The sequence below is a fragment of the Symphalangus syndactylus genome, chromosome 6, assembly GCF_028878055.3.
Source record: "Symphalangus syndactylus isolate Jambi chromosome 6, NHGRI_mSymSyn1-v2.1_pri, whole genome shotgun sequence".
NCBI lineage: Eukaryota > Metazoa > Chordata > Mammalia > Primates > Hylobatidae > Symphalangus > Symphalangus syndactylus.
In genome coordinates, this window is record NC_072428.2 from 12730166 (window position 1) to 12752718 (window position 22553).

The following is a 22553-nucleotide window of genomic DNA, read 5'->3' on the forward strand; positions in this document are numbered from 1 at the left end:
CAAAAACAAAAACCTAACCTCAGCTTCACTGCACGTACAAAATCCAAAATCCAAACAGGACAGGCTTTGAGCAAGTCATCACGAAGGGCATCATGTGTGCAGCGATGGGCAGCATCACTCTAGGAGATGTGCAGGCTGCTATGGGAGCATAAAGCAGAGGAGCCAGGGCAGGGGCCAAGAAGGTACCCCCTGCACCCCATCCCAGAAGGTGGTTCCAAGCTGAAACCTAAGGCACAAGCAGGATGTTAGACTGATGAAGATGAGGAAGAAGGTCTGCAGACAGTGGAGAATGTGTCTGCTGCCCAGAAAAACTGAGAGAGCACAGCTTGTTCTAGGAACTGAAAGAAGTAAAAAGGTCTCAGACACAAAGCTAAAGATGGAGATAGTGGTCAGAAGAAAGAGAGCCTTGAAAGATGTTTTAGGGACTGTGGGCTAAGGACCAACGTGAATCTTATCCTAAGGGCAATGTGAAGCCAAGGATCAGACTCGAGGGGAACAAGACCAGAGGCAGCGAAACCACATAGGAAGCTGTTTCAGCAATCCAATGGAGAGATGACAGTAACCTGGTCTAGGGTAGAGGAGGAGGATTCGGGGAGCAGACAGACCTAGGAAGTATTTAGGATGTAGAATCAACAGGACTTCCTACTTTGATATAAGAAACAAAGGAGGGAACGGAGTTAAGGATACCACATGGATTCCTGGTTTAGAAAACTTGGTAGACAGCACTGTGAATTTACGGAGATAGAGAAAACTGCAAGATGAATGAGACTGGCACGGAGGTGGGAAAGATGGGTGCCTCAAGGACCCTACCCTGTAACTGACGTATTGGTTGCTTTGATGCCCACCACACTAAACCTCATCAACATCTCACAGATTCAGTAAAGGCACACCTGGCTGGGATGAATGTACCTTACCCTGGTCCTTTCTCTGGAAGATCCACCTCAGCTGACAGTGGACTATAGACAGGAATGCTGACATCGTAGCCTTGCCGGTAAGTCCACGTAGAAAAGCCGCCACCAGCCAACAGGGCCCTGAAAGCAAAGTATTTTGTTAAACGATGAGAAAGAAAGGACTTTATTCTGAGACACACTGTGGAGAGGAACAGGAATTACTGAGTCTTTATTATCGAAATCAGCTAATGTTTACGGAGTCAGTTTTCTACAAAGACAACGCCTTATACACGCCTCTCGGGGCCATCAGCTGCATTCTATCCTTGAATCACCAGCCTTCCCCCAGGGTCCTAAATACCCTTTCCTCACTTCCTAGTTTTTGAAACACATCATAGCCCAGAGGACACCTTATGGACAGCCTCTCTGCTACCTCCCTCAGATCCCATTCACCTCTCCTTAGTCATACTTTATAAATAAACACAATTACAATAATAGGAATAACAGGTCGCATGAGAAGACTGGTTGGGGCAGTCATTTACCAACCACTGGCTAGAATCTCAGAAGACAATGGGCCTGGAAAGCACTGGTGGCCAGAAAGTGTCACATCTCACATCGCTTACACCCCAGCCTCTCTCCAATCTCTGCCTCAAGCAGTTCTTTCCACCATCATCCCAGAGTTACATGTCAATCATGTAGCCTCCACCAGCTCTCACTGTCCATTCCAGCTACTTAGTCTTATTAACCCAATTCCCTATACAGGAAGCAGAACCTAGAATTAAACCCTCAGTGCTTCTCTTGCAGTTTGCTTGTACTAGCCTTTACTCTCCTCAATTAGAAAACAATGACCACATTGTTTAAACTGGATCCAGCAAGTAGTACAATGACACTTCATCAGAGAAAGGAAGCAGGTGTATATCACACCAGCTTTTACTGTTATTCTCTCCCAGGACCCCAAACCCATCAAAATCACTTTCTAGGGCAGAATTTTGCCAGTTGCACACACTGCAAAGTCTGAGCCAAGATGCCTCAACTGAGAAACCACATTTTTTGCAATATTGATTGCTACCAATCCCCTCCCTGCCCTGATGACAACCTACATTCCCTTCTAACATGACCAGTTTAGGTTCAAAGATTTTCAAATCAACCCTGGAAATCCCACTCTGTTTGTTAAAGCTTTACGAAACCAAGAACTGGTGAGTGAGGTAACTTGCAGGCTAAAAACTTCTCCAGCTGCCAGTCTACTCTGTAAAACGTAATGACTATCCTTAGTACCAACATACGGTCTTATTTTTCCTGATTAGCATGCAGCACTGAATCCATCCAACATGAATTTGGGCAGGTTCCATGACCATGATGGCAAGCAGACTCTATGGGCCCCATGGCCTATGTGCAGAGAAGCAGACATGGATGCAATATTCAGGCACCAAGCAGTCCAGGTAAGCCAGGGTCGTCTCACAGCCCCAGAGGAGAAGTGGGTGTGTATGTGGAGAGAAAGGAAGCAGGTGTATATCACATCAACCTTTACTGTTATTCTGTCCCTGGGGTCCCAAACTTGTTATTCTGTTCCAGAGGGGTTAAGGTGAATGTTCAGCACTGGCAGTAGGAAAGCAGCAATCAGAAGCATGCCTTACACTGAAGATCACCCACATGCAATCTGTTTGTCATCTCAAAAAGAGCCACGACTGCAGTTAGTCAAACTGGCCTCATGCCAGCCCTGCTACTGACAAGACTTTAACTCTAAGGCACTGTATCTTCTTCTGCCAAGGTCTCCATTACATTATAATGGGGAAAATACTGTAAGCATCCCTTGCTTTACAGAACACATGGTTTACATTGACTGAAAAGTGAATTTCTGAACAGCACATTCTGTTTTCCCATTATGTATCCCCAAACCAGAGATCAGTTCCAAAGCCGCAGGAGACTGAAAAGAAAACCTGCAGCTAAAGAAGTATTAATATGATGATCTGACTCAGGTCAGGCCAAGTATTCTATCACTGGAGGTGCTATCCAGCATTTTTAGCACTTTGCAGGGCTGCCTGATTCTGGGACGTCTCCTCTGACACTGAGCCTTCCTCTCCACGGCCCCGTATTCTCCACCCTCCCTAACCCAGTGTTTGGCATGTTTTCTCACAGTTCTCCTCCTGCTATCTAAGTATTCACAGTGTCTAAACACAGTGAGGCTGCAAGTTTATCCTTTGCTTTCCTTTAAACCATGCATGGAATCAGGCCTGCAAATTCCTCAAATATAAAGCTTCAGGTTTTGCACAAAACAAAACCCAAAAAAGCAGACCGATTCTATCGGTCATCCTTATTTGTTCACTGAGTCAAACAAACTGTAAAACAATATTTGTGAGACAGGTAAACATGAGCAAAGGCTAGATATTTAGTGACTATTTGGTGATATGGAAAAATTACTGTTAATTTTCTTAGGTATGATAATAGTATCATAGTTAGTTACATTTTTTGAAAAGGCTGTATCATGCAGAGATTCACACAATATTTACAGATGCAATGATCTAATGTCTGGCATTTGTTTCTAGATAATCTAGCGGAGGTGGCGGTGGATGAGAGTAAGGATGAAACAAGACGGGCCACAAGCTAATGATCGAAGCTGGACAGAGGATATGTGGGGTTCACTGTACTAGTCTCGCTTCTTTATATAGGTGTGGAATTTTCCATAACAAGCTTAAGTAAATAAATAAACACCCACATAAAAGTAGAAATGTGTGAGAGATATTTGCAAAGAAAGGATAAGAAATCCAAGGTAGTAACAGTATTACAGAACACATCTGAGAAAACTAACATCAGTTAAGTCGTTAAAAGATGTATAAGTCATGAAATATGCTCCTACTCAAGTTAAAATGAGTTTGTATGTGTGCTTGTGTCTAAATCCATAGAAAAAAGACTAGAAAAACACATCATATTTTAATAATAAGTATCTTTCAGGAAGGGAGTGACAACAGAGGAGGGAATCAAAGCAGATTTTTACGTTTTACTCTTTACACAGTTGCATGCTATTCAACCCTTGTACAAAGTATATAGGTATCATGTGTATGGATTTTTTTTTAATTGAAAGAGAAATAAAAACATTTAAGCAGCATTAAAAAAAAATTCACTGAGCAGATATTTCCCTTCAGTCCAGGTCTTTGTACTGTATTTCCTTAAGTAAAATAATTTTTAAGTAATCACACCTATGCTTTTGAACTTTAGGAGATCTTAAAGCAGTCTAATCTAGCCTATCTGTTTTCTAATTTCCAAACAATCTGACATGCAGCTCCTGTAAAACCATTCTGCATTCACGGTTCTTGCCTCCTTTGAATCCAGGAGCAAGGATGAAGGATAAGAAAAATTAACAAACAAATCTACTATTCCTTACCCCAACAAGAAGGCCACCTAAGTTTCAAAATGAAATTTCCCACATGCAAAGATAAAGGACTAGATGGTGATTCATCACCTGCTATAGGATTGGCTATAATCACTTACAAAAATACATGCATAGGAAAAACTATTTAACCTTTCTGATCCTAACACCTAAACACTGGCATGTACTCACACTTTCTCCTGTATACTTGACACCTTCCTGCAGACAAATGAAATCACATTTAACATGTGCACTTGATAAAAATAAAATCCAACTCCCATGCAGATGCATATACCAAAATGTCAGCAAAAAGTGAAATGACCCAAACAGAAAGAAGCCCTTCTGAAAAGAAATCCAGAACTGGAGATGGAGACTCTGCATTCATAACAGCTCTTTTCCTTCCCTTCTCTGTTCTCCAAAGTTATTTCACTTCCCCAGAACAACCAAATCCATAAAACAGTAGCCCACTCAGAACAGGCACACCTTCTCTGGGTCTGAGAGCCAAATCCGGAATTGCCGTGTGTTCAGCCACTTCCTACAGCATTTGTGCACCCGGACTGCCCTCTATCGTCCAAAACGGTCTCTACACCAAAGCTGAGGGGCGGTCCTGGAGTGTTTGTCTCGTCTAGTTATAATTATATTTCCAGACAGAAACTCAAAACTGACTTTAGATAATCATTTAATGCAAATAAGGTTTAGATTTAATCTTCTGGGGAAAAGGAATACTACGTGTCGATTTTCATAAATGATAATGTTAGCCTCTAACAAGTTGAGAACTAGCCTCAGGCTGTTCTCAGGCTAATACCTCAGGCTGTTACCTTTTCAGTTAACAATGAGTTTAAGAATTAAACACCAACTGTAATAAGACTGGTGATAAACAAGTTTAGGTGAACTCTTAACAATCCTATACCTTAAGCATTGCCTGGGACCCTTATATATTGCGCCCCAACTTTCTACTTTCCTCAAAGCCTTGAACCCAGCACTAAGAGAGGTCCCTGAAGTAGCACCTCATACCAGAGCTTTCCAAGAAAGCTCACACCAAAATGTTTCAGTCAGTGATGAAAGGGCAGATAAATACAGTGAGTGAACTCAAAGTCACTCTCAGGCAGTCATGGCCACCCCATACCACATCTGCCTATTTGAAAGCTTTTTCTAGAAGGAAGGAAGGGCAAGAGGGGCGAGTAATGACGGCAGGCAGGCAGGCAGGGAGCGGGGGAGGGACAGACAGAAGGAACCCTACTGACTGAAACCACAGAAAGTAAGTGAGAATCAGCGTGCCCCCATTACCCTCTACATTACAGGCTTTCGGTATCACTTTCACATAGCCACGCTACCTTCTCTCCGTAAGCTGTGCATCTACTTGTGGCAAATGCTCCCGAATTCAGAGAGAGCTAGCACAAGCCTGTCACACTTTCGGGGGCTGGATGTGTTACACTCAGAAGTGCACAATCCAGAGTGGGAAAACAGTTTTAGAGGCTATGCCAGGACATAAGCCCTAACTGGTTTTCCATAAAAGATTTAAGCACTTCTAAATCTTCAGGAGGAAAATACTTAAGACAATGTTCTAGTTTAATAAACAATTCTGATTACAAAGTATGCGGTAGATTTAGGAATATAATTTCACATGAACAAAAGGATCTTGAACACATCATAAGGACAGCCCCAAATATGCCTCCTACCTGTCTCTGGGGACATCCAGGGCTGTGTTATAATCTGGAGGACCTCCAGGCAACATGTTGAACAACAGGTGATTCGTACCTCGATCCCACCTGTCAAGAAATTTAAAATGTAGGAGAATTCATGTGTCAACTATGAAGAGACAAGAGTCAGTTACTAGATAACAAGTACCAAGGATCCCCAAGCCCAAATAGGGCCGGTATGCAAAGCAAACTCCTGGAAATCCCAACAGCACATCAGACACAAGTCTGGCTCCGTGACAGAGAAAAATGAACAGACGTGTACTTCAAGCTTGTCCCATACAGACCTGCTTCTAATAATGAAAAGTTGAAAACTACCCAAATGTTCACCATTTGGTTAAAGAAATACAAAATACATTAGAGAAGCCTGGTTAAATATATGGTAGAACATCTACAAAATGGAATACTATGCAACCCTTAAAGTTATATAGTAAAAGAACATAAAATTGTGTCATAATTTGGAAATATATTCGTGATATATTAAGGGAAAAAGCAAAAGAGTATGTACTGTGTGATCCCATTTGGAACAAAACATTTATATACACATGTGTATGTATATTTTTAGTAACATCAAAATATTAATAATGTTTATCTCTTAGAGGAAGGATTTCAGAATGAATCTTAGATTCTTCTTTTTGCTTACCTGTATTTTCAGATTTCTTACAGTGAATGTGTATTATGTAAGTGCTAAGAGGAGGTGGGAGCATATTTAGATTTAAAAGGAAGAATATACGAAGAAGAGCCACCCTTAGTTTGGAAACTCTAAGAGGCTGGGAACCCACAGCAGTAGTGCCGGAGATGGCAAACTACTCTTCACGGGCACACAGGCAGATGCTGCCACACAGGCCTCATGCTGCAAGTCAGTCCCTCCAACACACCCCGTCCTGCAAGAAGACAGCATCAGGAAACCGACTCAAGAGCAGAAGCATTCCCATCCTTCCCTTCCCTTTAGTTCCCTGAGGGCCACTCAAGTATCTCTTGGGCGCTGGGCTGTATGAGTGTGAGATACCTAGAGAGCTGGGCCAACGCTTGCGCTGTCTCCTTGATGCGGAGTGTGTTCTGGTTAAGCACATCAATGGAGGGAACAAACAGGCAGGCCCGGTTGATGTCATCAGTGTAGTAGTCACTGTCTGAGATGGCCATGAGCAGTTCATTATACTCCCGGGAGATGGTGTTGCTGACAGAGACGCCAAAGTCATCCACGTACTTTTTCAGAGCATAGATATACACCTTGATTTTGTTCTTTGGGTTGAAGCCACAGCGGTAGACATCAAAACACGTGTGCATTCTGCAACTGAGATCCCCCCGCTCTGGGATGGGACTGTCAGCTGGCAGCCTGACAAGCGGCACATCACGGACGCTGCGCTTCTCTGCATTCCAGTCATTTGAGGACTCGATAGAATGGGGCCAAAACTGAAACATGCCAGTGGCAATGAGGCCCAGGAGGACAGTGGAGAAGAGGGTGATGTAGTAGACTCGGTGCTTGGTCTTCATTCTTGGGATGAGGGCAGGACCCCGCGTGTTATACTTGACCGACGCACACATAATGACACAGACAGCCTCTTTTTCACACTCCTGGTCACCAGGGAGAGAAATAAGAAAAACCAAGTATTTAGGATGGCAAATGACACTTGCAAAGACTATTCGACTTTTTTTTTTTTTTTGAGACAGGGTTTCACTCTGTCACTCAGGCTGGAATGCATTGGTATAATCTCAGCTCACTGCAACCTCCACCTCCCCAGGCTCAAGCAATCTTCCCACTTTGGCCTCCCAAGTAACTGTGACCACCACACCCAGCTAATTTTTTGCATTTTTAGTAGAGGAGTCTTGCTATGTTGCCCACGCTGGTCTTGAACTCCTGAGCTCAAGCTATCAGCCTGCCTCGGCCTCCCAAAACGCTAGGATTATAGGCGTAAGCCACTGCGCCCAGCCTCTACTTTTAATGTACCTATTTCTTTCCCTTAAGGGTGTGGTAAAATAACAAAAAGGGACTTTGGACACTTCTTATAAACATTTAGAAATATATATCTAGATACATGAATAAATAGTATATAATGTATTTAATATTTAGTACTGCATATATTTAACATAAATATTAATTCACAATATAAAATATCACTATACCCTATCAATATACATTTACTTAAAGCAGAAGCTGGCAAATGTGGGACTCTGGGAAGGAGGGCTCTGACCAAGGCAGAAAAATCAAAAGTGGAACAGCAAAAGACAGTTATTTTATTTCAAAACACTTGCTTAACATAAAATAATGATTTAACTGGACAAACTGATGCTTCATCATTCCAAAATCTGTTTTCAGCCAGGTGCGGTGGCTCACATCTATAATCCCAGCACCTTGGGAGGCCAAGGTAGGTGGATCACCTGAGGTCAGGAGTTCAAGACCAGCCTGGCCAACATGACAAAACCCGTCTCTACTAAAAATACAAAAATTAGCCAGGTGTGGTGGCATGCAGCTGTAATCTCAGCTACTTGGGAGGCTGAGGCAGGAGAATTGCTTGAATCCAGGAGGTGGAGGTTGCGGTGAGCCGAGATCGTGCCACTGCACTCCAGCCCAAGTGACAGAGCAAGACCCTGTGTCAAAAGAAAAATAATCTGTTTTCGTTCACTTATTCATTCAAACCATTATTGAGCACCCATCACGTACTGTGAAGAAAACAAAGATGAAAGCAAAGACCCTACTCTAATGAGGGAGAGAAAACAAAGCTATAACAAAAGGCAGAATGTAAAAACACCACTAGGAAAGTATCGATTAAGTACAAAAGGATATCAATAAGAAAAAAATTAATCTTTCATCTTTAGATAAAACAAATAGTGATGATTTATAATGAAGGTGATAGTTGCATTTAGATAAATGGAAGAAATGAAGAAAGGAATGGGCTAGGAGAGACAAAGGGAGGGAGGAAGAGGAAGAGAAAGAGAGACAAGGGAGAAAGGGAGGAAAAGGGCCAATGTGGTAGATTCATTTACAAAGATGAACACCAACAGTTCTTTCCATCCCTGAATTCGGATGGTACTTCTCCAAACAAAATGTAGAATCCGTGTCCCTCCCCCATGAATCTAGGCTAGCTTTATGATTTGCTTTGACCAAGAAAATGTGGCTGAAGTGATGTTTTGGGACTTTTGAGCGCAGGACTTGAGAGGCCCTATAGAGTCTGCCTTTGCACTCTTAGAATCCAGCTGCCATGCTCTAAGGAAGCTGAGCTCCCAGTGGAAGGCAAGCTGCCCCAGTGGACACAGAGATCTCAGTCAAAACCATTAGGGAAGAGATGAGCCATCCCCACCAAGCTCTGCACAGATTCCACAATCATCAGCAAATAAATGACTGTTGTTGTTTTAAGCTTCTAAGTTTTGGGGTGGTTTGGTATACAGCCATAGATAAATAAAACAGCCAATACGCATTATTGACTGAGATGTAAAGAAAATTTGTAGTCCTCAGCTAAAAATGTAGAGTTCCCATGCAGACCACAATTTAAGATCCTTACCAAACAAGCTTCTCCTATGTGATTCCCAGATACTGTTTCAGGGGAGGGCAGAGCCTTGAGTGTGGCTGCATCATCTGCCACATACTTACCATGTTACTGCAGCAAGCTATTTTGGCATCCTGCATGTCAAAATCCCAATCCACAAAAAGACAGCTGGGCACAGTGGCTCATGCCTATAATCCCAGCACTTTGGGAGGCCAAGGCAGACAGATCACCTGAGATCAGGAGTTGAAGACCAGCCTAGCCAACATGGTCAAACTCCATCTCTACTAAAAATACAAAAATTAGCCAGGCGTGATGGCGGACACCTGTAATCCCAGCTACTCAGGAGGCTGAGGCAAGACAGTCACTTAAACCTGGGAGGTGGAGGTGCAGTGAACCAAGATTATGCCACTGCACTCCAGCCTGGGCAACAGAGCAAGACTCTTCCTCAAAAAAATAAAATAAAATAAAAGTAAATAAACAAAATGGTATCATTCTACTCACGGATCTTCCAGGAAAGCTATTAATATAATGGGAAGTAACTGAAAAGCTCATAGACCATCTTAGAGTTTATCAACCATTTTTACTTCGGATAAATGGAGCTCTCCCCATCAGTGCCCACATGGTAAACTGCTTCCTGCCTAGAGAGCTGAGTATTGCCAAGCTTGAATGTTGCAATCACTTTCAGTTTGGGGGTAAGATACGCTAAACAGTCATGAATCATTTCAAGTCATATCTCTCTAAGACCAGAAACTGGAACATAACAAGGAATTTGCCTATCATTGGCTAGTACATGAAAATTCATACATTTTGAGCTTAAAAGGTTATCATCTTTGGAGTATATACATCAGTCACTCAATATATTCTAGTTGTTCTATGACAGAAATGTGGCATGACAGCGATTTCACTTTTTCTATCATTCTAACGGTCAGCAGAATATTCCTGCCTGCTCCCATCCCCTACCAGCTCCAGGCCCACCCTATGGTATGGCTTCCTTGCCATTCTGCATATCCCTCCTGGAGTTTGAAGACAGGAAGTTTTGGGACAAATGCAGGCAAGGAGCTGCCCTCTGCTGGCCCATGTTAGAACTTCCCAAGAAGCTCTCAAGGTCTATGTGTATACTTGAATCAGTGGTTCCCCAACACCTGAAGGGTAAGAAGCACAAGAGTTTGTTAAAACAGATTCCTTGGCCCCACCACTGGAGGCTGTTATCAGTAAGTTTAAAATAGGGCCACAGAATATGTCATTTAAAAACAAGCTCCTCACGTATTTTGTGCCATCTGGTTTGAAACCTTTATTAATATTAGACAAACTACCTTTTAATAGTGTTTTTCAAAACTTTTTTTTAAACTAAAATTGACAGTAAGAAATATATGTTATATTGTGACCCAATATAGACAGATATATGTATGTGTGTATATGGATATTTTAAATAAAGTTTCAAAAAACAACTTTTAAGCTATGTACTGTGAGTACACAGTGTTAGCCACAGAACATGCAATGAACCCTCCATTTTTCTACTCTGTTATTCTATTGCTTTTAAAACATTCTGGCCATAACCTACTAGACCAATTATACCACCCAATAATGGGTCCTCCATAGTTTGAAAAATAGTTTCTATATATGACAAAATTGAGGTTAAGGGAACAAAAACTGTATTCACACATGAGCTTTAAAAATCTTTATGAGTTGCAGATTAACTATAAAAAAGACATATCACAACAAAGTAAAACCAAAGATAACAGAAGAAAATAATAAATAAAAGCACAGAAATTAATTAAAAAACAAAATAGAAATGGTCAACAAGGTTAAAGTTGTTTTTTTAAAAACAGACTAATAAAATTCTGGTAAGATTAATCAAGAATTCAAGGAAAAAGGTGCAAATAAATACCTGAAAAGGGGAACATAACTCTAAATGCTGCATATATTTAAAAGATAAGATGGTATCAATGAATTTATGCCAGTACATTTGAAAACTCAGATAACGTGGAAAAATTATTTTAAAATATACTTACCAAAAGCATCTCAAGGAGAAACAGCAACTCTGAGTAGCTCTATAACATTAAAGACACTGAATCAAAAGTTTAAAAATCTCCCTATAAAGAAAATTCCAGGCCCAGAAAATTTTCCAAGTTCTACCAAATATTCAAGAAATAATAATTCCAATTTTCCACAAATTATTCCAGAGCTCAGAAAAAAAAGAGGAAACACTCCAAAGCTCATTTGAGGAGGCTAGCACATGTTTCACACCAAAACCTTAGAACAGTGGCTCTTGAAGTATGCTTCAGGCACCCCAGGCCCTTTCAAAGGGCTTATACTAGTTTAATACTGACATTTGCTTTATTCACTTCCATTTTCCAGAGGCTACATGACATATGACACCGCAACAGACTGAATGTAGAAGCAGATGGGATAATCCAACTGTGTTTTGTTAAGTTTTTCCAAAAATGATAAAATACATCAATTCACAGACTCAAGATGCTCAACTCAGAGCAGAACATATATATATATATAATATATATAAAATGCTACCTAGATATATCAAAGCCAAACTGCTAAAAAGAAAGTTAAAGAAGAATATTAAAAGCAGCCAAAGGGGAGAAAAATCTATTTAAAACTAAATGTAAAAGGAAAAACTATAAAATATTTAGAACACAATAGAGAATATCAATGACATCTGGCAGAGAATGATTTCCAAAACACAAAAACCACAAACCATCAAGAATTTTCCATCAAAAACACAATAAGGAAGTAAAAAGACAAGCTGCAAGCTTGAAGAATATATTTCCAGCACATATAAGCAATAGGGACTTGCAACCAGAATAAACTGTACAAAGCAATAAGAAAAAAACAAACAAAAAGAAAACAAAACAAACAAAAAACAGAAAACACACTTAAACAGGAATTTCACAGAAAAGGCAAAAAGGGCACATAAACATATAAAAAGATGTTTATTCTCCTTAATGGTCATGGAAAGTAAAACCACAGTGAGACCTATACCCAACAGCATAGGTAAATGAAGAGTCAAACACCACCAAGTACTGTTGGAGAAGATATAGAGCCACAGGAACTGACTCCAGAGTCCCAAGGGGCCTCAGCAGAAGGAAGAGGGAACTGATACCCACTATGTTAGTCTTAAGTATCACATTTTGCTTGCTACCTGTCATAGTTTGACTCCCCTCACACCCCCGACCCCATGCAAAAAAAAAAAAAAAAAAAAAAAAAAAAAAGAGAGACAGAGACAAAGACAAGAGTGCAAATAGTCTACTTACTTGGGAGGTGATCTCAGAAAGCCACAGTGAGGGAGCAAGGAGACAGGCAACAGGGCAAAGCCAATAAAAAGTGTGTTCTTAGGCTGGTTACTGCAGTGGGCAACAGGGGCTCCTAAGGCTACCAGGATCCCTCTGAAGACTCATTCAGAATACAGCTGGTCCCTAAGCAGGATGGGAGGCTACAGCATCTGTCTGCACACCTATCCACTATTGGTTGAGGGTTGCCTGGTACTGTTGTCAGCCCAGACCCTATATTCAACAGCCCTATAAAGGTCTAAATATTATACTTTGTTTGCTGTACAGCTATTCTGATAAAGATCTGCAGTTCCCTTGAGGAAGGATGGGAGAATGTCTGCCTATATGTGCAGGAATGTTGCAAGATCTTTCCCGAAAGAGATCTAGCCTCCCCTTCAATTCATGGGATATGGGTCTAAGAAATGGCTCATGTCTGAACACAAGGTGAGAGATAGTGATTTTTCCATTGTAGCAGCTGACATCAATCTTCTACTTGCCAGCTCTTAATTTTTTTTTTTTTTTTTTTTACTTACTATACAAGTCAAGCAGCATCATGGTTAGCTGCCCATCTTAGAAACACCATGCTCTATTCGCATCAGAGTGGGTCAAAATTCCCCAGTTGTGAGTCCAGCCTTGCTGCCCACGCTGGGCACTATGTCTACCTTGTCTCTGATGATTAACTGCCACCATCTGGCCTCCACTATCTCAGAATCCTATCATCCTCATTGATACTTGGGAACCTAGTTTCATATTAACATCTCCTAAGGTCAATCTTGTCCTACAGAAGACAGCCAACACTGGGCTTCTCAAAGATGCAGGTCCCCTCACTGGGCATTCCACATTAGCAGAGTGAAAGGAATAGGCCCTCCCAGGAAAACAGGCAGGAAGTGCAGGTGATTCCTTCCTCAATACTCTGCCAAGATAGCTCTGATGCCTCTACCTCATTTATTGCAGTCCAAAGTGACTTAACCTTAGCACTATGACATTTTAGGCCAGATAACTCTTTTTTGTGGGGAGATATTCTGTACATTGGAGGTGGATGAATAGCACCCCTACTCAGTAGAAGCCAGAAGCAATCTCCAGCTGTAACAACTAAAAATATATCCAGACATTGCCAAATATTCCTTGGGGAGGCAAAATCAGCCCTGGTTGCAAACCACTGGTATGGGTTGTTGTGTCCATGCTTCAAGGAGCCTGCCCAGCTGCATACCAAGACTGCCTCCAGCTGTCCTTGCTAGGTCACCAAATCCTGAATCATGAGAGAATGCTCACTGGTCAACAGGTTCTCTCCTCTCCAGCTTTGTAGTCCACCAATACCCCCACCTTTGGTCCAACACCCTTGAGATTCTCCCACCCCACCCTCAACCCACTGTGTTTCCTCAGTTTCTGCTGGTCCATATTAGCCAGGTCCTGCAACTCCTTAAGAAACTGCTTTCCTGCTCAGGCAATGCTGAGATCTGAGGGGAGGGGAAGGCAGATCTTGAGGAGCACAAGAATCATATGGGAGGCATGTGCCTCAAGTGAGAGCTCTGCACAGTGTCCAGGCAAGGAGAAACTGCTGTCCTCTGCATCAGAGAGGTGCATACCTCTACTGGCCCAAGGGATCTAAGGAAATGTGGGAATTCAAAGTTCTCGGTGCCTCCACCCAAATATCTCCATCCAGGTCTCAGGGTCTCACATCTTGCTACCATTGCCCTGACTTTAGCAGAGGCAACCTGTCAAGGCTGTGCATTCAGCTTGCTTTGCAATTCTGCCACAAGTATAATTAAATTCTGGGCCCGATCTTCAACAGAGCCCGCCCTGCAGCTGCAGGAGATGCGGCCATAGAGCCTCCTGTCTTTCACAGTGAACCCTGAGTTCATGTCTGGCTGATCTGGGCATGGCATTCTCTTACCCCAAGGCTTCTAAGGAAAATAACAAGAGCCAGTCAACTCCACTATCCTTATCATTACCATTGTCCATACACTGCTTGAGTGCTAGAGCTACCATACTAGCCAATGCTTTTCCTTCCACCTGAGTCTCATCCTAAACCACTGGTGGTGACAGTCTATTACTACATCTGTGATGTTAGAGAGTACCAGGGGTTACCAACACCTCAATTAATACTAGCAAAGAGGTCCTTGTTGCCAACTGAGGGTGAGTGATTCCATTTTCACAATACTATCTCAGAGCCTGCTTTCTAGAGCCACTTCTAGTACCAAGGGTCTTGGTTTGTGCTCTGCCAAACTAAGAGAAAACAACTTGGGTGCAAGTAGCTTGCAAAAGGTGAATCCAGAAAGCCAGAGTGAGGAAGTAAGGAGAGGAGTCAGAAGGGTGCACACTTGAGCTGCTCACCAGACTGAGCTAGGCCACAATACCCAGTCCTTCTAGGAGCCCTCTGGAGAAGCATGGAGAACACACTTCAGAGCTGTCCCTTTGGAGGGAAGCCACATCATTCAACAACCAAAGCCCACCTCGCACTGGCTGAGGGATGCCCCCAGACATGTAAACTCCTCCATGCTTGTGAAGTGTGTCGACACAAGCTAAGTGAACTCCCACACATCTGTATCAAACTCTGAGGAATAAGAGCAAGCACTTGAGGTGGAATAAACAATAGCAGAAATGAGAGGGAAAGGATGAGAAAAGAAAGGGGAAAAGCCCCTTACTAAGCAGTGCTTTAACAGAGAGGATCTTCCCTGTGAGCACCCACATCACCTTTTATACACTTCATTCTAGCACTTGCCACATTTTATGAATTGGTTAAGTATTTGCAAGTCTGTCTCCTCTACTGGTTGTGATTTTTTCCTGTAATCAGTTTGTTCATCTCTGCTCAGTATTCCTAGCATCTAACACCAAATCTAGAACATATATTTAAGCCAGACACAGTGGCTCACACCTGTAATCCCAGCACTTTGGGAGGCTGAGGCGGAAGGATCACCTGAGTTCAGCAGTTTGAGACCAGCCTGGGCAACATAGCAAGACTCTGTCTCTACTAAAAAATACAAAAATTAGGCCAGGCGCAGTGGCTCACACCTGTAATCCCAGCACTTTGGGAGGCTGAGGCGGGCGAATCACAAGGTCAGGAAATCGAGGCCATCCTGGCTAACACGGTGAAACCCTGTCTCTACTAAAAATACAAAAAATTAGCCAGGCGTGGTGGCGGGTGCCTGTAGTCCCAGCTACTCAGGAGGCTGAGGCAGGAGAATGGCATGAACCCGGGAGGCGGAGCTTGCAGTGAGCCGAGATGGCACCACTGCAGTGCAGCCTGGGTGAAAGTACGAGACTCCGTCTCAAAACCAACCAACCAACCAACCAAACAAACAAAAAAAAACAAAAATTAGCCAGGTGTGGTGGTGCACGACTACACTCCCAGCTACTTGGGAGGCTGAGGTGGGAGGGTTTCTTGAACCCTGGAGGTTGAGGCTGCAGTGAGCCATGACTGCATCACTGTACTCCAGTCTGGGCAACAATGGAGACCCTGTCTCCAAGGAGAAAAAAGAAAATAGAACATACTTAATATAAACATAAATATTTGTTGAACGAACAAATGTCTCTATCCTTCCCAGTTCCATAGGTGCACATGGTTTAGCATCCAAGTTTTGAGTTATTATATGTGACAGCCTCTTACTATTATCTTTCCTAAATAGGAAGGAATTTCCAAAGGAGGAGGGGGAATGACTAGATATTCCCATAGACTCTGAATCTTCTGTACCCACCCCTGAACACCCTCCTCTCCCACCACCCATCATATGCAAACACATCCAAAGAGCACCATTACTTTCCCCACCCCTGCTTTTTTTTTTTTTTTTTTTTTTTGAGACAGAATCTCTCTCTGTTGCCCAGGCTGGAGTGCAGTGGTGTCATCACAGCTCACTGCAACCTCTGCCTCCTGGGTTCAAGTGATTCTCGTGCCTCAGCCTCCCAAGTCACTGGGATTACAGACGCCCACCACCACGCCTGGCTAATTTTTTGTATTTTTTAGTAGAGACGGAGTTTTGCCATGTTGGCCAGGCTGGTCTTGAACTCCTGACCTCAGGTAACCCACCTACCTCAGCCTCCCAAAGTGCTGGGATTACAGGATTGAGCCACCGCGCCCAGCCTGCACCCCTGCCTTTATAAACCTGTGCTACACTGGACCCCTTTTGTAAAACTGCCAGCCTAGACTGAAGTGACAGTGCTGACTCAGGACACTCCAACCTCACCCCTGTAACACACAGAACCAATCCTCCCCAAATGGTTTTCACACGCCAAAGCACAGAAAGACGGGGTATCTCCAAACCATCATCCAAGGAAACAAGTCATAATCTTTCTGTCCAATGAGACTGCTCCCTACCACCAAGAAGTTAAAATCCCCGGAAGATGACAGACTGAAAGGAATCTTCTACTAATGAAGTTTATTCCATACAATACCATAACCTGGATCAAAACAAGAATTTCAGCCCTACAAACTCTATCACCTTGAAACACATCAAACCTGCCCCTGCAAAATACTGGAATCATCTGGCTAGCTGTCAGGCAATGAGTCACTGGAAAAGTCTTTTAACCCCAATCTATTGTGAGGATGAGATGCATTTTCTGTTCCTGGAATTATTTATTCCTAAAATTTGCCTGAATAACCTTTCCTTGGTGCTTCAGGTTATATCCAATCCACTTAGTCCAATGTTTTCAGTCACAGTCTCTTGTCATCTTAAACTTTTTATTTTTATTTATTTATTTTTTTTTTTTTTTTGAGATGGAGTCTCGCTCTGTCACTCAGGCTGGAGTGTAGTGGCACAATCTCAACTCACTACAACCTCAGCCTCCCAAGTAGCTGGAATTACAATCGTGTGCTACCACATCCGGCTAATTTTTTTGTATTTTTAGTAGAGACAAGGTTTCATCATGTTGGCCAGGCTGGTCTTGAACTCCTGACCTCAAGTGATCCACCCACCTCGGCCTCCCAAAGTGTTGGGATTACAGGCGTGAGCCACCACGCCTGGCCTCTTCTTAACCTTTTTAGAAAGGCCCTTACAGCTGAACTCCCGGGGCCACTGCTACACTGGATCTTAACCCAACCGTTCCGAAAAACAGAGGAACCAAATATAAGCAAAAGCAAAAAAAGCCACAATTCATTCCTTACTTGATAGGATTCTTTATAATTAAAGTTGTTATGGCTAAATGCCCCTAAAAATTATTTTCAATTAAAAACAATACCCTTTTAATCATGGGAATTATGCCATAAGACAATGTGTGTCATTACATAATTAATATATAAATCTTACTAAGCACTTACTACATGCCAGGGTCTGTTTTAAGCACTTTATAGTGTTAACTTATTTAATCTTCATAATAGCACTATAAGCCAAGCTATTATTACCCTCATTTTACAGAGGGGGATAGTACAACAGAAAGTTTAAGTACCTGGCCCAATATTACACAACTGGAAATGCCAAAGCTAGGATTCACAGCATGGCGGTCTGGCCCCAAAACTGATTATCCATTCATACCCTCACATGCAACCAGGAAGTCGGGGAAAGTGAATGATGGAAACTGAGTCATCTATTTTATTATAGTGAATAGCCTTTGAGTTCTGAAAGTTACAAACTAAGTCCAGTTAAAGTACATAGAGCACTTACCTGACTTACAAGAAGTTAAGACTTACAAGAAGAATTTAAACGGACATATTTCAAGACCATATCTTCACACAAATAAGTCAAGAACCTTTCTAGATTAGCACTGCCCAATCGGTAACACCAAGCAATTCTTTGATTCTCAAAATTGTGTGTTTAGATCTGGTTCCCACCGAATGTAACAAAGCCCCAAACACCCCTGGGCGTCAAGTTGAAGCCCAGAGCCAGTGTGCTTCTGGCCACCTAGTCCCCAGACTAACATGCCCCTGGCCCCAGCCCGACACACCCCCGGGCCACCTAGTCCCTGGCCTAACATGCCACCAGCAATCTAGTCCGCAGCCTAACATACTCCTGCCCCGTCCTGACAGGCCCCCGGCCACCCAGTCCCCTGCCTAACGCGCCCCCAGCCACCTAGTGCCTGGCCCAAGATGACCCAGGCCACCCAGTCCCCGGCCTAACATGCCCTCGGCCATCTAGTTCCCGGCCACCCAGTCCCCGGCCTAACACGCCCCCGGCCACCCAGTCCCCGGCCTAACATGCCCCTGGCCCCTTCCCCACCTCGTCCCACGGCTTCCGGCACCGCAGGGGATGCCGCAGGCCACCACTGGACCCTGAGGCGCAGGACATCCCCCTGGGAGGAATCAGATCCCTTTGGCTGGCGAGAAGGTGGCAGCAGGAAGGGAGGGGTCACGGCGGAGGGCGGAGGGCGGGTCGCAGGAGGAAAGGAAGGAGTGGACTGGGGGCGAAGGTTGGCTAGGAGGACAGGTGGGTACCAAGATGCTGAAAGCGCGGCCGCCGCCGGGGGAGAAGGAGAAGCAGGAGTGCAAATCGGAGCGCTCCAAAAGCGGGCAGTCATTGTCACAGCCCCGGCGGGGCTGGGGGTGGCCTCTCGCAGCCCACGGGCCTCCACGGAGCCTCCGCGCGGCCGCGCTCCCTCGGCCCTTGTCCCGACCCAGCCGTGGCCCCCGGAGGCCCGAGCCCTCGCCTCAGCGCCCGCCCGGCCGCCGCCCTGGAGCGCCGCGCTTACCTCGGCCACGGCTGCCTCCCGCTCGGCCCCGCGCTTGGTCACCGGCTCATGCCGCGGGGCGCGGGCCACCTCCGCCCAGGTCGGATCGCGCCGAGTCGCCAGCCGCCACCGCCAGGGCCGAGTCTGGGCTAGGGAGCAACGAGCGATGGGCCGGTGACCGGGATCCGGGCCGTCTGACACCGAGCGCACTGCGCATGCGGGAGCGGCCGGGCCGCGCCTCCTGCTGGACAGGAGGAGTCAGAGCACCGCTGCAGTGTTTTCCCAGGCAGGCGCGCTCAGGCTCCGCAGTGAAATGCTCAGATAGCCTCATTCATAATTAAAGAATCCTTAAACCCAAACGAGACACCACGCGTCGCTTATAAAACTAACAAATATGTAGACGTTTTATTATAATCAGTTCTGGTGAGCGTACAACATTCCTGGAGGGCAATTTTGTACTATCCATCAAACGGAAAATGCTGGTACCCTTCGTTCCAACAAGCTCTCTGTATGGAGTTTGCCCTGTGGATATTCTCAACAATGTTTGTCAAAAATTTCCATGACAGCATTCTTTCTAATCATAGCGAAATGCTAGACGCAATTGAAATAAATTATGGAATTTGATTGATTTGAATAATGTGAGATAGTGCAATATATTTGGGTAAGGAAATATCTGCAAGATATTAGTCAAGATCAAAGCGTAGTCCAAAACAGCGGGCAAGTACCGTCACTTTTAGGTAAACTGTGCATATGCAAAAACAAGAGGGAGAAATATATAAAGTAGGTGCTTATATTCAGGCATGTGTATAACTTTTTTCTGGAAGGAATGCAAGAAGAAACGAACAGCTTCAGCTGGAGTAGTTGTCGAGGCGGAAATGGAAGCATTTATGGCCAGGCAACGTGGCTCACGCCTGTAATTCCAGCATTTTGGGAGGCCTAAGCGAGAGGATCGCTTGAGCCCAAGAGTTTGAGACCAGCCTGGGCAGCAGAGCAAGACCCCATCTCAACAAAAAATAAAAAGTTAACTAGGCATCGTAGCACCCGCTTGTAGTCCCAACTACTCAGGAGGTAGAGGTAGGAAGATTGCTTGAACCCAGGAGGTCAAGGCTGCAGTGGGCCGTGGTCGTGCCACTGCACTCCAGCCTGGGTGATAGAGCAAGACCCTGTCTCCAAAAAAAAAAAAAAAACCACATTTTTGTTTTGTATCTTTCTCTATTATTTACATGTTTACATGATTTAGCCCTACACATGCACAGTAAAACCGCTGTCATAAAGCAGTAAGTGGAGACTAAAAAATTAAATTAAAATTCAGTGATGTTATTGAGAGGTTAATGAAATGACCCCTGGGCCTGCGATGCTGGTTTGGTAGAGTTGTGGGTCTGGCTACAGGAGCCAAATGCCTTCTGGTCCCAGATGTACTTTGGCGCCATCTGGTGGAAGTTGTCACTGATAGCTTAAATATTCAAAGTGATGATTCTGAGACTAGATACCTCCAGAGGCTTCTGGCAGCAACCTCAATTCCAGGGATATTTTTGTGAGTTAATGCCTGCTTGTCACAGATCTAGGGAGATTTGGATGAGGACATTCTGGGGATGGGACACTCATGTTCTGCTTCCCCACATCCAAGGGGGCATTGCTCTGCTTTCCAAATCAAATCCCCCCTGCAAATAATACAAAATGTAGCACACATCCACCCCATTTGAGAACTGGATGGGTGGAGAGCAGTGACAATCACCAGTGGAACTGTATCCAAATTTCTCTTATCCCAGGGAATATTGTTTTCACTTTTTGAAATAAGTCAACAATAGCTATCTGGTCTGGAAGATTGTGGCCTCTTTTTTTCTTCTTCATATTTATCTGTATTTTAAACATGTATGTTTTTAATCCTTTCTTTTATAAAATGAGAATTTGCCGTGTTAAAGAACTGTGTGAGGCACAGCTTCACACAACGCTGCCTATCTTCTTCATTTTTTATAACCTTAAACTTGCCTAATGCCTGGCATATAGTTAATTGCTCAATAAATATTTGTTGAATGGAGAAAGGATGCCTAGACACTGGGAGGAGCTAACTAGAAATAAGACAATAAGATTACTCAAAGGAGAAGGTAAAAAGTGGCATAGAAGAATATAAACAAAATGCTACAGAATTCAAAAAAAAAAAAAAGAGGAGACATCCAGTTGGAAAGATCTAGGAAGAGTTCAATCAACAGTTGATATCTTTGTTTATCATGGAGGATACTTAGTATTTTGACAAGCAGAGAGGCGAAAAGGGCATTCCAGGCAGAGAAAGAAAGTCATGAGCATGTGTTAAAGAAGGAAAAGCAGCTGGGCAGAATGGCTCACATCTGTAACCCCAGCACTTTGGGAGGCCGAGGCAGGAGGATCACTTGAGACCACAAGTTCAATACCAGCCTAGGCAAAAAAGTGAGACCCCCCCATCTCTGCAAAAAAAAAAAAAAAAGTAATAAATAAATAAAAATAAAGAAGGAAAAGCAATCAGAAAGAGCAAGTGTTTTTCAATCCAGTGTCGCTACATTTCTAGGCATAGAAACCATGCAAGTGAGGGAGGTGGGAAAATATAGAAGCTGTGAAATTATAAGCTACATGATGCGAAAGTATCCAAGGATGACTTCAGGGAGGAGTGGGAAATAAATTATAAGCCAGGACCTGAAGTTTCTGAGAAGGCAGAAAAGCGTCTTAGTAGCTGGTGGTTGAAGGAGAAGAAGTTGTATTAAAGATACTGCTTTACTGAATTTGAAGGTACAGGGCAAAGCAAATATTACACAGATACCCCCTTACCCAGTGAGTCAGGAAATATGAAAGTCAGGATTAGAAAGGGGATGGCTTTCGTGGAAAAGTGTCATCAGGGGAAAGTGAGTTTCCAATTAGGAGAAATAGCTGGTGTAGGGTTGAATCCCATATTTAGCACTTCCTCTAAATACAGTTGATTCTTGAACAACACAGGTTTAAACTTTGCAGATCCACTGCTGTGCAGATTTTTTTTCAATAAAAGTTACACCAAGTGTGCCTCCCTCTCCAGCTTCTCTTTCCACCTCTGCTACCTATTCTGCCTCTGCCACTCCTGAGACAGTGGAACCAACCCCCCTTCCTTCTCCTCCTTGGCCTACTCAACATGAAGCTGAGGAGGACGAAGATCGTTATGACTTCCACTTAATGAACAGTAAATATATTTTTCTTCCTCTTGACTTTCTTAATAACATTTTCTTTTCTCTTGCTTACTT

The 22553-nt window shown here is 43.6% G+C and overlaps 1 protein-coding gene across 4 annotated transcripts in view; it reads right to left on the minus strand.

Moving 5' to 3' along the window:
• Positions 1 to 22553, minus strand: part of EXT2 (exostosin glycosyltransferase 2) — a 163443-nt gene that overhangs the window by 132266 nt on the left and 8624 nt on the right. The window contains exons 1-4 of one of the 4 annotated variants that reach the window (XM_055281849.2): positions 19333 to 19559; positions 6958 to 7523; positions 5931 to 6020; positions 915 to 1031 (exon numbers count right to left, since the gene is read on the minus strand). In XM_055281849.2, coding sequence (XP_055137824.1) covers positions 915 to 1031; positions 5931 to 6020; positions 6958 to 7493 — 743 coding nt within the window. In that variant the 5' untranslated portion in view covers positions 7494 to 7523; positions 19333 to 19559. Of the gene's footprint in view, positions 1 to 914; positions 1032 to 5930; positions 6021 to 6957; positions 7524 to 11445; positions 11480 to 18863; positions 19249 to 19332; positions 19560 to 22553 lie in introns of those variants that run through there. The other 3 variants (XM_055281847.2, XM_063641843.1, XM_055281850.2) reach the window with 3 other exon arrangements.